Raw genomic sequence first — 16273 nt, forward strand, 5'->3', positions numbered from 1 at the left:
ATCCTGATCAGGAGCAGGAGAGGGAAGGTGGAGGGGAGGGGAGGGGAGGGGAGAGACAGAGAAAACATAAAACAGAAGGCATGGAACTTCATGCAGACACAAGACAAAGGGCATAATTCATGGGAAAAAAAATTGACTGTGCTGGAACACAGTATGTTGTGAGATGAATCTCTCAGGCCATAGTTGTGCTTTTTAATCTAATGAACAATGAAGCAGGCTTCCATCCGTGAAAACACTCATCCCACAGTATCAAAAGTATTATGACCTCTCCCTGAAGTCTTTGTGCATGGCAACACAGGTCCTTCATATACTCACTTAAACTTTTGTTTAGCTTCTAATTTGTTTATCATTTACTGAGTAGTAGGTATTAGAAACTGATAAGTGGGGGTAGGGAGGGAGTGGGGGGGACACCCTCTCAGAGGCAAAAGAGAGTGGGGAGGGGTAAAAACTCTTGGAGTGGGAACCAGGAAGTGGGGCAATATTTGGATGTAAATACATAAAACAATTTCTTTTAAAAAAGAAAAGGAACCATTCAAAGAAACTACAAGTATGGGGGGTTTTAAAGTAAGATATGAATATATGAATACATACTACTAGAATGTTTGGTGACAAGGTCAATGGAATGTGTGCCAGGGTTAAAATTTTTTGTTGCGACAACGAAGATTTTCAAGAAAGAAAAGAAAGAGATGAGCAAGGAGTTGGGTGTGGGCAGGGGGGTAGGGGGTGGAGAATCCTTCTATTCTAGGAGAGTTTGATGTCTAGTAGAAGAAGACGGGTTTAAAAGTCTAATAAAAATTGCAAGGTCAGCTAGCCTCTGTGAGAAGATAGACTGGGGAGGTGTGGGCCTGGTCATAGCATGGACACTCAAGGCATGGGCTCCTCAAAGTGTTCCTGTCATCCTGAAATCCACTTTTGATCAAGATTTAAGGGAACTTTTATTCCCTTAAATGAAAGTGGACTGGGGGAGATAATTATGTTTAGCTTCCCAGTGGCTTAGGCTTTGAGGATGCTGTAACAGTGGCTTAGGACATGAGACATGAGTGGTCCTGTTGCTGTTCTCAGTTCCTTCAAGGGTCTTTCGGAAGAGCCCATTGCTTATCTCTGCCAGCGTCCTGCGTCTGGGTCTGCAGTGCTGGCCGCACTCCTCCCATCTCTGCCTCTGCCATGTGAGCTTCCCAGTCTCATGCTTTCCTTTAGTGCTAGCTTGTCTCCCAGGACTGGAGGATCAAACTCAAGGCTCTGCTCACCTCGGCAAGTGTCCCACCGCTGGGCTAAAGCCCCAGCTCCTCTCTATCTCTTGTAAGGACACAGTCATTAGATTTAGGCCCCACCTGGGTCGTGCAAAATAAATTTACCACAAGATCCTTAAGGCAGCTGTGTCAGAAACAGTCACACCTCCCGTCTTTTCCAAGTATGGAAATTTCATAGATTTTTGGATGAACTTCTTATCTTTCTTAGAGGTTACCTTTCAGTTTGTTATAATCAATAAAAAAAAAAAAATATGAAGTTTGGACTAGAGAGATGACTCAGTAGTTAAGAGCATCCACTTCTCTTGCAGAGGGTGTAGGTTCAATTCCCAGGACCCACACAGCCTCGCAGGAGCTTGTACTTGGCCATGACTCTAATTTCAGGGGATTTGATGCTTTCTTCTGACCTCTAAAGGCATTGGGCACTAAAAATAAATAATCTGGAAAAAATATGAAGTTCTCCTTTGCTTTTATTAGGAACTTTTTCACACTCATATTTTTTCCTTCCAGATTGCCTTTCAGAAGTGTGTGTGTGTGTGTGTGTGTGTGTGTGTGTCTGTCTGTCTGTCTGTCTGTATCTGTGTATCTCTCTGTGTGTATCTCTGTGTATCTGTGTGTCTCTGTGTGTTTATCTCCGTGTGTGTATGTCTCTCTGTGTGTATATATGTGTGTCTGTCTGTGTGCGTGTCTGTGTGTGTGTCTCTGTGTGTATGTGAATTCAGGATTTATGTAGAACTAAATGAAGCAGATGAATGGCCTAAGGTTCATGTGACCATAGCAATTATTAATGTGATCCAAGTCCATGGTTAGTTTGACTTTTATTGTGGACTTAGAATGACAAACTCAGTTAATTTTCTAGAATAATTATTTTCTGTTTGACCATACATCAAATTGCTAATATAATCAGTATTAACACTCTGAAAAACTTGGCCCTTTCCCCTACTTGGCCCTTTCCCCATACGTAGCATCTATAGCCATGGTGCACAATAAGTCTCAGTGAGTAGCTGTCGAGTCCATGACTAGAAGAGATTTGATTCAATACAGGAGCATAGAGAAAAGGGCCAGGGCACACACATGTCATAGTTGCACCAAGGTATGGTGATCGCTTGATACCCAGAAATGAAAGTACTGACCTCTGACCCACATCCCACTCAAAACTCAATACCAGAGGGATTATAGACAGCACAAGATGGAGAAAATACAACTAGCAGAGTAAAATGAAGGGGATGTAGTCAGAACACTGCCTTAGGCAGAGATTTCTTACATTGGTACAAGGCATTAATGATAAAGAGATGGATACACTGATACTCATTAGACTGAAGAACCCGGGTTTATAAAATACACTGGAACTTGGCAAGTTATGGATCAGCAGCTAAATTAAGCCTGCCGTGTCCCAGCAAGCAGCTTGTGAAGTAAAAATAGTTTTTCTATTTTTATATAGGTGAAGAAATCGGAAGATGGTATTTCATAATATGTGAGACAAGAATGAAATTCCACTTTAGCATCCATAAATTGGATTGAAACATAGCCCAACTCACTCATCAAGCTTCCTCAATGGTAAACTCTCTAACTGCTGTAGTAGTACCGTGGGAGAGCTGGCTAGTTGCCACGGAGATCACACACCCTGCAAAGCCTAAAATAGCTACTACTTGGCACTGTTTAGAAAAACTCCGCTGACTTCTAAAATGTAAAATAAAGAAAGAACAAGGTAAGTTACCAATAGGGGAAATATATTCTCCAGAGAGAAGATATATAATCCCTAAGAAAACATTTAAGGGATGGACAGACACCTTGAATATGTACCCCACTAAAGAATACCGACAAATGTCCGTTGAGCACATAACACAGTGCTCATCAGGTAAGTGCCTATTAAAACCACAGTGAAATACCCATGTATACCCAATAGAATGGCTAAACCCCAAAGGTCTGACAATATCACATGCTGAAGACACAGCCAGGTAGAGCATGAATTAATTGGTGTAGCTTTTCTGAAACACTCTGGAATAGTATTTACTACATGGAAATATAGCCATCCTGAGAGAGTTGTCTAACAGAACAAGAACATCCCTCCTGCAAGATGTGTGCAAGGGGAGGCTCATTAGCAGCCTTATCTATGGCAGATTACAAATAGAAATAACCCAATTTGGGCTGGAGAGACAACTCAGTGGTTAAGAGCACTGATTGCTCTTCCAGTGGTCCAGAGTTCAATTCCCAGCAACCACATGGTGGCTCACAACCATCTGTAATGGGATCTGATGCCCTCTTCTGGTGTGTCTGAAGACAGCTACAGTGTACTCATACATATAAAATAGATAATTCTTAAAAAGAAAGAAAGAACCCAATTTAGAACAAGTAAGTTATGACCTATCAGGAAGTAAGACAATATACAGTAAGTGAAAAAGAATGATGTATAGCTTCACAAAATAATTTGAATGGTCCTTTCAGACATCATATCGAATAAGGTAACAGAGGGACGTTATCCTCATGTATACTGGATACTAGTTGTAAGAGGTTCAGAAATGAACAATTCAACTTTGGCCAACTTTAGTGAAGGATCATTAATTAATTGGGAAGTGGCTAGGGAAGTCATTGAGGTGTTTGATTTGGATGTAGTTTATGGCCAGACAAGTATTTATATAAAAGTTAATAGTGTTAATAGATTAACAAGTCAACTTAAAGGCTCACAACTAATTACTTACACAGCATAGCACGGGTGCATTATTCTACAACCAAAGACTTAAAAGTGTGAAAGATCAACTAGGATATGTGAAATTTGGTATGTCTGTTTCTGTGCACTTAAGTTGTGACACACCTTTCCAACTACACTGTACAATCACGGTTTGTATGCACTGTGGGCCTTTCTCTTGGGCCCCTGCGGCAAATTATGACTCTTCTCATCATGACTGCTGCTTGAAGCCTTGTCATATTACATGTGAAGCACATACTTTGATTTGTGTCTGAGATCATCGTCTGTCCTAAAAAAAACCAACTAACGCCTATGAAGGATGCAACCCCAAGCTCTGATATGTTTATCCCCCAGTCCTACGGGGATTCCTAACACAGCACGGGTGCTCAGAAAAACATGGTTGGTGGTGAAACAGTGAACAAATACATGTGTGTATACAATGAGTAATTATGCGTGCAGAAATGCAGTGAGTGTGTCTATTTGTGAATTCATTGGTCATATGGACACACATGTGCACACGATCATCCACCACTTCCTCTCAGACAAACACAAATAAGCAGCCACATCAGGAGCACTTATATGTTACATGTTTGACATATAACATATGTTACATGTCTGACAGAAGGCAAAGGTTATTCAGTGTTGATTAATGATTAAAATCTTGATGTCTTCTCTCTTCCTGGGTTCAAGTCTGGGACTCAGCCCTTGGCCGCCTTCAGCGGGTTTCTTCACCTCTCTGTGCTTAGCAATCTCATCTTTAACATGGAAAAGATTTGCTCCCGTGGTTGTTTTAGAATTTAAGATGAGTTCATGGGTATTAGAGCCAGATGCTTAAAGGCTCCGTGAAGGTAGGAACTAACCTGTTCGTTTGCTTGTTTAGTCTGTTTAACTCGCCACAACACCCCTAGTTCCTGGAAGTGTTAGGAATGTACATAGAAAACATCCGTTAGATATCTACTAAATAAATGACCAGTATCCCGATCTTCAAAACCTACCTATTCTTGCTTGCCTATTGTTCATACATCACAGAATAATTCCAGCCATTCCTCAGGCTCTCCAATTGCAATTTACTCCTGGTATCGTATGAGCATTTTTCCGCAGCGTCACAAGGTGGCAGCGTGAGTCTCCTTTTGAGCGAGCGGAGAGCTGCTTTTACCCTTGTCTTGAACAAGCTTGGCAGTGTCTTCATTTACTAGTTTCTCAAGTCGGCCTGCACCCTTGGCTTTTGTTTTTGCCTCCATTACTAAACGCATGAAGTACTGTAACGTTTTCTCTTCGCAGCTCTAACTTCGAGCTAAAGAAAAGAGTACTGTTTGTAGAGAGGTAAGAATGCTAATGTGATTCTAAAGTTGTCTCACAGCAACCTGGTTTGATATTCCTAAAGCTCTCTTCCTATAACAACAACCTGCCTGACAAATGATGAACACAGATCTCTTGTCTCGGAGACATGATGTCAAAGGACATTGTGATCTTACCATCCTGTAAGAAACAACAAACTAATTAAAGTCGAGTTTCCTAACAAAAACAAAGGAAGGCCAGTTCTGCAAGAGAGCTTGCAAAGCCTTCTGGGGGAACCGCTGGGCGGAAGTGGAAATCTCTGAGCATCTTCCAGAACGGGGCCTGGTGGGATGAAGACAACCTTGACTTAGAAATGAACAAATCTGGCTTCAAACAGGACTTCAGGATTCTCCTTATATCCAACCTAAGGCAAGCTCTCCTCCTTCCAGGATTCGGTTCCTGCCTTTCTAAAGCAAGCACAACACTCTCCTGCGTTCAGGGGAAAGGAGAGAGATTTTTCTGTAGAGTGGCCAACTTTGCACTGCATGAGCTGAGGTGAGAATCGCTTTCACTTTATCTGTTAGAAAACTGGTTCCATCCAGTTGAATAGGCTTGCCCAGATTTTCCCCATCAGTAAAATAGGGCTAATGAGTACTGAAGTCACTTGTGTTGTAGAAATAGTATTCATTTAATGCATTGTTTATTATGTTTGCAGTGCTGGGGCCAACTGAAGGCTTCCAAACATTCACTTGCTTATTGTGAACCACGTGATTTCAGGTGTATTCTTTCATTTTTAAAACTTCTTGGAGCCTTCCACGGGGGCGGGGTGTGTGTGGGGGAACCTACCTCATTGAAAAGTTTTGAGGGAAGTAGAGATTGGGCTGGTTCCTCTGCATCAGCAGAGACCAGGTTTTCTGACCCACATCCCTGCTCCTTCCTGCTTTGGCTAAGGAGGGTAAGTATGGAGTTACTCAAGATATCAAATTCAGTGTTCGCAGTAGCAAGCCAGCCAGCTTTGATTAGTTCCTACTGGAGGAGGTGGAGTGGATCGACTTTGAAGAACCTGGATAAACAGGCACTCTCTAGCTAAACTGAAGTCTTCTTAATTTTCACAACTTAAATCGGGGACTCTGGCTTTTTGAGTACAACTCTGTAGTGTCGTGGCTGCTACTCTCTTCCTTCAAACACTTCCAGAACCAATTCATATCTGTTTTTCAAAAAAATAAATAAATAAAAATGATTAATTAGGTATTGGAGGTTTAACTGATTAAGTAGATATGAGAGAGAGAGAGGAGAGAGAGAGAGAGAGAGAGAGAGAGAGAGAGAGAGAGAGAGAGAGAGAGTTATGAGGTAACTGAGAGATCCTAGAAATGAAGGCTATTAAACCTCTTGGGAGGGATCGGTTATTTGAGAATGACATGTTGCCACACATACTAAGTTACTCTTAAAAGGGCGTTTATCCCTGCTGATGTGATAGTTTTTACACGGCCATGCTAGTGAACTGGCTGTCATTTTAATGTGTGAGTTTTGGTAAGCTATGTTTACCAGGAATTTTAATTACTTAATGACTTTGAAATGACACCATTGTAAACTATCATCAGACTGGCTTCACTGACGTTTATTTGCGTCAGGTGTAAAGCTGAGGAGAGGGAGGACAAGGGGGACAAACTAGAATGAGGGAAAAGAGTAAAGCCGAAAGGTCTTCAGCTGTCGGGGGGGGGGGGGGCTTACCTGCTCTCCTTTGAACGGGGATTGCTGCTTCTGATTGGCAGATGACGTGTCCGCTCCTTGTCAGTGTTAGCCAGTTCCAATGGGAGTTTAGGCTGCTCTGTGTCTGATTACCTAAGGAATTAGGTTGACACTGTACTTTATGACTCGTTCGAGTCCGTTTTAATGAATATTTCAAATATTCTGTTCCCTTGAACGCTATGCAAATATAATCTTGTTTGCAGAGAGCTGCGCCTATCACTTAACAGCATCCTCCAATCCTTTAGTGAGGAGAGCCCTGTAAGTAGAAATAGAAAGCTTTTATTTAAACATTCATTTATCTCTTTTTGTTGTTGCTTTTTGTTTTTAGTCTGCTTTGGGGATAACAGATTTTTATCTTTCTTAATAAGTGATTGAGGTTAAGCCAGAGAACCTTAATATAAAATAGGTTCCTTGAACCGAAGCTAGAGTGTGGGCTAAAGTGAGCAATCTCAGTAATTTGTAAAAACAGCAATGGTGGCTCAGCTATGGTTGGATCATGAGAGAAGCTGGCCTTTTCAGGTGCATTTACTGTTAACATAAGTCATCTTCCAGAGGAGGAGGAGGAGCAGGTGGGATGGGCTACCTGACCTCCACTCAGTTGTGACTTGGGCAGTGGTTTTCACGGCTGCCCCTTCAGATCTCCAAGACAGGCTCCAGGGTTCAGGCCTTGGACATGCAAGTTATGGCCACCCGTGAAAGGGAATGAAGATGGAGTGGGAAGTGGAAGCCCAGGTGCTTGAGGACCCAAGGCGGGGGACAGGTTAGAGAAGACTGCAGAAGCTGTCTTTCTTTTCAGATTGGAATTCTGAAGATTTGGCATCTTTGAATTTCAAGGAGGTGTATGCTCATGAAGAAGAGGATTGTAAGCATGGAAAAGCCTCTGGTACCCAGAATTCCTTTTACAGTGCTGTTAATTATGACATTAGCTTCGCATTGTTGCTGCTGTTTTAACAGGTGAGGTTGTGCTGCTTCCCCTGAAGGGGATTTCAAGGAACTTCTCTCAGATGCCAAGGGGCCTCACCTGCTCTCCTTTGATGGGCGTCATGCCTCTGATTGGCAGCTGACATGTCCACTCCAACACTTCCTTGGTGCATCTTGCTTTCGGGAGTCAGGACTTTGCGTTTCCTTGCCAGTCTCGTCATTAAATAGGTCCAATGTGGGCTTAATTCAGATACCTCAAACCCGGAGCACGACAGAGGCTCACTGAGGATAATCAATGGCCCCACAGCAAAGGCCATTTATACAAATGAATAGTTTTTGTTAACTGACACCACGTTGGACTGAGTGTTGCAAGAGTGGCCTAGGCAAAATATTGAAGGTAAAATTAAACCTGTGCTGGAACCAAGCAAGGCAAGGAGTGGGGGTGAAAGATCGGGGGTGCACCGGAGGAGAAACAGTGTGCTAGTTGGGAGGAGGAAGGTTTATGATGTAGGCAGAGAGGTGGGACCATGACGGTATGCAGTGAAAGGGAAACTCAAGAGGGCTGACGGTAGGATACAGAGTTATGGAGTGGCCCACTAGGGCAGTCAGATACCATTTGTACTATGTATCCAAAAGCTAGAACTTGGAGCTGGGGAGATAGCTCAGTGATTAAGAGCAACTAGGTTCTTGCAGAGGACCCAGATTGGGTTCCCAGCGCCCACAGAGAGGTGGCTCCCAGTCATCTGTAACTCCAGTTGTAGGGATCTGACAGCCCTCATTGGCCTTTGTGAGTGCTTCAAGCACATGGCACATAGGCATACATGCAGGCAAAACCCTAATCTGTATAGACTGACATAGAATAATAAATAGAATAATCTTTTTTATAAAAACTAGAACCAGTTGCCTCTAATTCCAGCTCTTGAGAGGCAGAGGCAGGCATATCTCTGTGAGTTTGAGGCCAGCCTGGTCTACATAGTGAGTTCTAAGACATCTAGGGCTATAAAGAGATATAGAGAGACCCCGTCTCAAACAAACAAACAACAACAACAATGCTAGAACCGTTGAACCATTTCCATCTCTGTATTATAAAGACCCTTGGAAGAAATGTGCATCTGTACACTGTGTACTGTGCTTGATACTAAGGAAGATGTAAGGGAGGGTCCTGACCCTTCAAGTGTTGATTCTCTTGAAGGAAAAAAAAATTCAACTCATATAAAAGTAATCAACTTTAAAAATCATATAAAGAGCATTCAAGGGGAAACATCAGATTCCTTGAAAGTCAAGGCCAATAATGCTCAGGTATGCCAGAGGCCAGCTAGGAAAGGGGTGGGCAGGCTTGGCTTTGGTTTCCCACACTCAGAACTAGTAGTATTGGCTCAACTCACCGAGCTCCTCTGTTGTAGTTGTACAAGCTCTGCTGCAGAAGCTCATGTGAAATAATCAATTATATCTCCACCATGACTGCCTGGGGAAGAAATTTTGGTTTCTGTGGTCTACTCATGGGGAAATTAAGGCACAGAGACATAGGGTTCTAGAACAGGGGGTCTGGCTCCGGAGTCTTTTGGTGGGGTGGGGGTGGGGGGTTGAGACCGGGTTTCTCTGTGTAGTCCTGGCTATCCTGGAACTCACTCTGTAGACCAGGTTGACCTTGAACTCAGAAATCCACCTGCCTCTGCCTCCCGTGCAGATTAAGTGCTGGGATTAAAGGTGTGTGCCACCACCGCCCGGCCTGGAGTCTTTTACACCGTAGGATCTTCTGAACCTAGCACAGATTATCCAGTACTGAGCATTAAAACCAAAACAACAACCAACCTAGCTGTCCTTGAAAATTGTATTTTTAGGATAATCCAATTCAAGGCTGAAATTTGTAAATAAATAAACAAGTAAATAAAGCATTTTAGTATTATAGACCTCCCACCGATCCTCTCCCCACCTCTAATCAAAGGCCAGTAAGAAAAAAAATTTTTTTATTTATATGTTTTTTTTTTTTTCCCTCCCCTTTTGTGATGCTTTGGAGTTTCTGAACGCTAGGGGCTCCCTGATTCTCTGGTTTGAGAGCAACTTTTTCTTTTAGGAATTTTTTTTTTTTTTTGGAAAAGGGGTGGGGGAAATGTGGCCTTAATTATCCTACGTTTTAGGCAGCTTAAGGAAGGGGCTGTGCTTTCAGAATCTTGTTGGAGCCAAGTAAGGAGGTCCTTCTCCTCCCCCCTCGCTTTTTTAAAGGCGCTCGTGAAATATAAGCTCAGAAAACAAACCGAGCGATCACAGCGGCAGCCGGGGCGGCAGCAGCAGGAGGAGGAGGAGGAGCAGGAGGAGGAGGCAGAGTTGGAGTTGGGCAGACGCTGAGGAGAGCTAGCTGCAGGACGCTGCGGAGTTGCAGGGATCCGCGCTGCTCCATTCATTAAGTAGCTGCGGAGGATCGTGGCGGGACGCCGACGCTGCCCACTCGCAAACTCCTACACGCAGACGCACGCCAGCCGGACGCGTCCGGAGCAGCACAGTTCTGCAAAAGTTCCTGCTCGGGATTTGGCTCTCTTCCCCTTGGACTAGCGAACAGTTTGGGGTTGAGAGGAAAGCAGAGGCGCCCAGAGGGGAAACCTACCCGCGACTGCAGTTGGAACTACTCGGCCGGGCTGCACACTCGCCGCCGCGTCCCGAGCCCGCAGACCCGCTCCTGAGCAGCGGCGGCCCGCATCGCCCCGGGAGGCTCCCAGCAGCCAGCGCCATGCAAAGCTACAAGTACGACAAGGCGATCGTCCCTGAGAGTAAGAACGGCGGCAGCCCGGCGCTCAACAACAACCCGAGGAAGGGCGGCAGCAAGCGAGTGCTGCTCATCTGCCTCGACCTCTTCTGCCTCTTCATGGGTGAGCGCAGTCCCACGGGTCCCACCCAACCCCCTCCGGGCCCCGGGCCCCGGGCCCCGGGCCCCGCTGCGCTGTCAGCCCCCATGGTCCCGCAGCCATCTCCCCCACCCCCGGGCGCCGTGCTGGCCGCGAGCTCCCCGCCCTCCCGGACCCCCAATCCCCGGCCTGCGAATTCAAGTTGGGGCGTGCTTGTGCTTTCGCGGCAGCTGGAACCACCTCCTTAGGGGTGATCTCCAGCGGGGAGTCCGGCCCAGCACCTCGGAAGGTGTGAGCTGGAGCTCCAAGATATGGAGGAAACCTGTGGCTCTCTGCTCTGTATCCGAGTCAGATGCGAGTGAGACCCATCTCGGTCTCCGAGCAAGGCAGGCTCCTACCGGAGTGGCGCTGCTCGTCCGGGCTGCATGTAAACATCCACCCCTTCCGTCGCGCTGCCTTGCAGGGCCAGTCGCGCTAGCCGGCCTTGTCACTCGCTTGGCTGAAAGCCCCAGAGGGTGGAACGCAGCTCTACCCGGCCAGGTGCTGGGCAGCGAGGAGCACATCACTTGTTGAGCGCCTTCTGTGTGCCAGATGATAGGCCGCTTCGCGGGCATCAGTTTTAAACTAGCTCACTCCCTGACTCGTGCCGGGAGGCCACTGAAAGAAAGGCTGCCACAGTCTTGCTTAGGGGCTATAGTGGAGCTAAACTCCCTCAAAGTTGAGGCGCTAGCGCACGTCTGTTTATTAGAACAGATGGCAAGTTGCAGCTGAAAGAGCGGTGGGAGGCACAGGAATTGGAGTGGGAGAGAAGGATTTATTGAACCAGGCTGGGGGGGGGGGTGGAGAGAAGGAATTGACATACATCCAGGGTTGAAGTAAAAAATAGGACTTTTTCCTTTAAAGCGACTTTTGATGTAAACGTGTGCAAAACTTGTCACCAAAGCATTGCCCCTCTGCCGCCCTTCTGGGTGTGCCACCTAACTACCCCCTTGGCCTCAGTATCCTCAGTTGAATGAGTGGATTCAAGTAGATGGTCTGTGAGGCCCCTTCCTGCATTAAGAACTCGGATGAAGTCCAGGAGCCGCTCTGCCAACAAGGCTAACGGAAGAAACATCTGTGTTCCCAGTTCAGTTCCCCCAAAATAGAACTCCTGCACGGAGGCTTCAGCCTTTTGGAGGGGGTTAGTCGGGGCAGACTGTGGCGACCTGGCTTAACTTCCTTTATTGAGGACTCGTAGGCAGTGGCCTCTTGTTCTTGCCGCCCGACTACCTTCCTTAGAATTCTGGGAGCCGATGGGTTTCTTAGAATTTAAAATTAAGAATGGCCCTCTTGTAATAGGGACAGTCGGAGGGAAGACCACGGTCTGTGAAAGGCCAGGGGGTTACTGTAGTTAAGGAGATCCTTTTCTCCGCTCAGATCCCAGGCGCTCAACCTTAGGATGCTATTCAGGGGACTTGTCACTGGGGGGCCTGCCTTCCTGGTGGCGGCAGGCTTATTATCATGCATAGTGAACCAGATGAGTACTTCAGGGCTTATAATCAAGTTGTTGAATTTTTAAAAGATCCTTCCAGGTCCGGGGGTGAGGGGAAGGACGAGGAGACCACTAAATCCGTAGAAGCCCCGTTCTGCTGTTACCTTGGCTGGGGCCTCCCTGAGTTTGAGTGTCTCCTTGGTGGGTGGGATCAGCGCTTTCTCTGATGCCTGTGCTGGCAAGCCCCCTGCCTCCTGCTTTATCCTTAGGAAAGCTAGAGCTGGATTTCCGACAGCCTTCGCACCCATTGCTCTCCCTTCTAGACATTATTCTGATGGGGGGTGGGGTGCACTTAGCAACGTTGCATTCTTATTAGAAGAAAGCCATGTGCAGAGAGTAATACCTGTTAACTATAGTGTAAGCAGGGTCGAGGACACCCCAAGATGTTTTTCTGTGTGTTCAGAATGTGGAATGTAGGGGTGTGGTACATGTGCACGCACTTCAACTCTTCATTTGCAGCAAGTGCCTCTCCAGAGTGAAAAATTCTAAAACTGGTTGTCAAACTTTGGCATAAGCACAGACTATAGGACAGCATTACTGATTAAATACCTCCTGATACCTTTAATTGGAAAAACTATCTGTAAGATTAGCGTGTATCTTGAGGTAGTTATGCAACATAACTCTGTTTGGCTTCCAAAAGAAGATTTAATAATGCAACATGTGATTTTAATATTCTACGCACTGCTGTCCTAAAAAAAATTGTTTCTACTTGGTTCAGTTTTTGCCTGAGACTGTCAGTATGATTTAATTTTTCTACAGTTTATTGATCATATGGTCCGCATTACAGGGTACTAATATATTAGGAAGAGAGACAGTTTTCTGTTTATTCTCCCATAGGAATATAGACCAAGCTTCATCTTTTAGTATCTGGAAAAACTAAAAGCTGATGTTGCGATGTGCCTGTTATGTAAGTGGAAATATACGAGTGGTGTAACTTGCTTCACATACCTTTTGGGAGTGTTAAATTCTGGGTGAAAAACAAAAAGCCCACTCTCATTTGAAGGCTGAGAGAATCCGGTATGAGAGAACCCTGTTGGGAGCTTACCTGCTATCCACAGTTATCTTTCTCCACTGCAGGGGACTTACCTGCTATCCACAGTTATCTTTCTCCGCTGATTGCTTTTAAATACAATTGCAAGTCTTTGCCTGGTAGGTTTTCTGAAACCCTTTTTACTCTTCTTTTAGTAGGGTACCCCTTCTCACTTTCCCCTCAACGTTAGTTCTGGGGTGTGGAGTGCCATGAGAACCCCAGAGATCTCCGGTTGTCTTAAACTCTATTAGCTGCTCTTAAAGATAGAAGTCAATTAGTGTATATTCCACTGTACCACTTATAAAGTCATCTCCATGGTATAGAAAAGGCTCCTCTCAAGGCAGTAAGGAAGGGCAGATCCTCAAGGAAGCCAGCTTTGGTTCTTCCCTGATTCTCAGCATCAGTGGAGTCCTTTATCCCACTTGGAGACTCCTGAAGCTCCGACCTCGTGACAAATCCTAGATCTCAGCCACAGAGCTGCTGCCTGCCTCTTCGCTTTCCCCGGCATCCACTGGACCCAAGCAGGAGGATAAGGAAGTTCTAGTTCTTCTCATCAGCAGTACACAATGTAGGTGGCTCACAACCACGCCACTCAGTCCGGTTGTTCTACATTGATGGTTTTTTATTTGCGATTAAATAGTAATGGTGATCACCTTACAGCTGGTCCCATACATGGTACTGGAAGGGTCAAAGTTATTTCGTGCATTACTCTTCATTGCTTTGTACTATTTGATGATGGGAGGGGCAGTAGGATAGAGAGACTAGAATGGAACTCTTTTTTATTTATTTATTTATTTATTTATTTTTTTTTGTTTTTCGAGACAGGGTTTCTCTGTATAGTTCTGGCTGTCCTGGAACTCAGGTTGTAGACCAGGCTGGCCTTGAACTCAGAAATCCACCTGCCTCTGCCTCCCAAGTGCTGGGATTAAAGGCGTGTGCCACCACGCCCGGCGGAATAGAACTCTTACACGCAGACACTAAGGTTCCTTAGATGGTGACTGGCTGACTCTACTTACATGCTTGGGGCACATTGATTTTCCTATGGGCTTTATATTCTTTCCACTGCGAAATGGAGATTCTGTCTAAAATCCCAGGCCATTGTCCAATACACTGGGACTCAACTCTCATAGAGAAAAAGAAAACATTTCTGTATTTTTTTCTAGGAACTACAGCAAAAATGAGGAGCCCCCAGAGATGTGAGTTCTTATACTGACTGCTCGCTGTGTGATCTGGACAAATTTACTTTCTGGGCATAGATTTCTTGCTATGGCAGCAATGAGAGAGACCAGATCATCTTGCACTCCTAGCTCTTCACAGTTTTGTGAGTGTGCTGGCAAATGTGCCATAGATGCTCAGATTTGACCAAAGACGTAATGATGAAAATTAGCCTAAGTTGGTGGCAACTGGGCAGTCGCGTACCCCTTGGCTGAATGTTTCCTTTGACTTTCTCTCTGAAATTTATAGCAATCAAACACAAACAACTGCACAAGCGCAGGAGGTGCCTCCCATGTTCCTGTTGCTCGGTTATTGCACTTACTGCGAGTTTTAAGGGACTCGGTGACGCAGTGATGGTTTTGATAACTTAAGGTACTGTGTGGAGCCGCACAATACAGGGATTTTCATGAGTCTGCTGTTGAGTGACCTGGCCAACTCTCCTGTAGGCATTGTAAGGAACACGAAGGTAGCCAGCACTTAGTACTTAGTACTTCAGGAGTCTCCAAGTGGGATGGTAGGATGGTAGACAAACTGTTTCCTTACTGTCCGGAATTGATGTCCCGCTCATCCATCTTTTTCTTTCTTTCTCCCTGCCCTCTTGAAGTCCTAAAAGATATCTTGGAGGTAGCGCCTAGGTGGGAGAATACTAAAACCAGAATTGGTGGCCCTTCCATTTTTAGCCCTTTGCGTGCCTGTCAATTTGAGATTCTTTACCCCTTTCTGTGCAGTTGTCTGTGCTGGCAAAGCGCAGCTGGTCACAGCGTGGTACTGATGAAACTATAGACAAGGGCTTCTCCCGCTTGTAGGCAGTAATATTTTCGGAGAAACCCCACCTCGTGTGTCAGCTCAATTCTGCACAGCACTTGGGGAGTAACCTTTACTGTGGAGAGTCCCTCTCACGCCCACGGTTAATAAACTCACCTGACGAAGCATCCATCCGGTGCAAGGGACAGATTCCAAGTCTTCCCCCAGGAGCTTGGGGCAGAACCTGGCATTCTGTATTTTCATTAAAACCTTTGACTGATTCACTGTATTGTGAAGCGCTTGATGTCTTCAGGGCAGTTGAATTATGTAGCGGGGCTTTTTGTCCCTGCACTGGGTGTTCCAGCTCTTGTCGCACGGTTAGGCTGTAGGTGTCTGTGGCTTGTTGTTGGTCTCACGTCTCTGTCTCTTCTGAGAGGTGAAATGGGAATACACTGGATTGCTAAATGGTGGCTTAAGCAGATCAAAGTCTTGGGAGAATGATACAGGTTGTGGTGGCTCTTGGGTTGGGACTGCAGGGAACGGAAAGCTAACACCCATAGGTGTGAGCTGGACAAATGGCGTTTGACCTCTCCAGGCTTCAGCTTCCTTCCTCATTTGTAAAATCAGGGAAGCAGTGACAGGCTGTGTGGCCTGTGACCTGTGGCCTGCAGCTGAGGTGAGAGATTGCATGTGCAAAGTTCACAAGTGTGTCCTTGCTGTCAGGGGCCAGTTGCCACTGTCTTTATTAGTAATGATAGCATCCTCAGCTCCTCCTCTTCCCTTATCTCCCAGGGTTCTGTGACAAAGCCCTTCTTTTTTCCCCTTCCTTCCTTCCTTCCTTCCTTCCTTCCTTCCTTCCTTCCTTCCTTCCTTCCTTCCTTTCCCTCTTTCTTTCTTCCTTATTAAAGGGAGAATGTCTGAGGAAGGAAAGCTTGCCGAGTGGGCAGGAATGGTTTCCATTAGCTGAAGAAAGAGTAGCGGGTTTCTGACCTGTCTGGGGAGGGCAGAGGGCGGGCACCTTGGTCACCTTTG

At 45.6% G+C, this 16273-nt stretch overlaps 1 protein-coding gene across 1 annotated transcript in view; it reads left to right on the forward strand.

The window, feature by feature from the left end:
* The first annotated feature begins 10045 nt into the window (after positions 1-10045).
* Plpp3 (phospholipid phosphatase 3) overlaps positions 10046-16273 on the forward strand; it is a 74196-nt gene continuing 67968 nt past the window's right edge. The window contains exon 1 of the mRNA XM_021200442.2: positions 10046-10745. Within this exon, the coding sequence (XP_021056101.1) occupies positions 10607-10745 (139 nt within the window). The 5' untranslated portion in view covers positions 10046-10606. The remainder of the gene's footprint in view (positions 10746-16273) is intronic.

Source organism: Mus pahari, chromosome 6 (assembly GCF_900095145.1).
Source record: "Mus pahari chromosome 6, PAHARI_EIJ_v1.1, whole genome shotgun sequence".
NCBI classification, from domain to species: domain Eukaryota; kingdom Metazoa; phylum Chordata; class Mammalia; order Rodentia; family Muridae; genus Mus; species Mus pahari.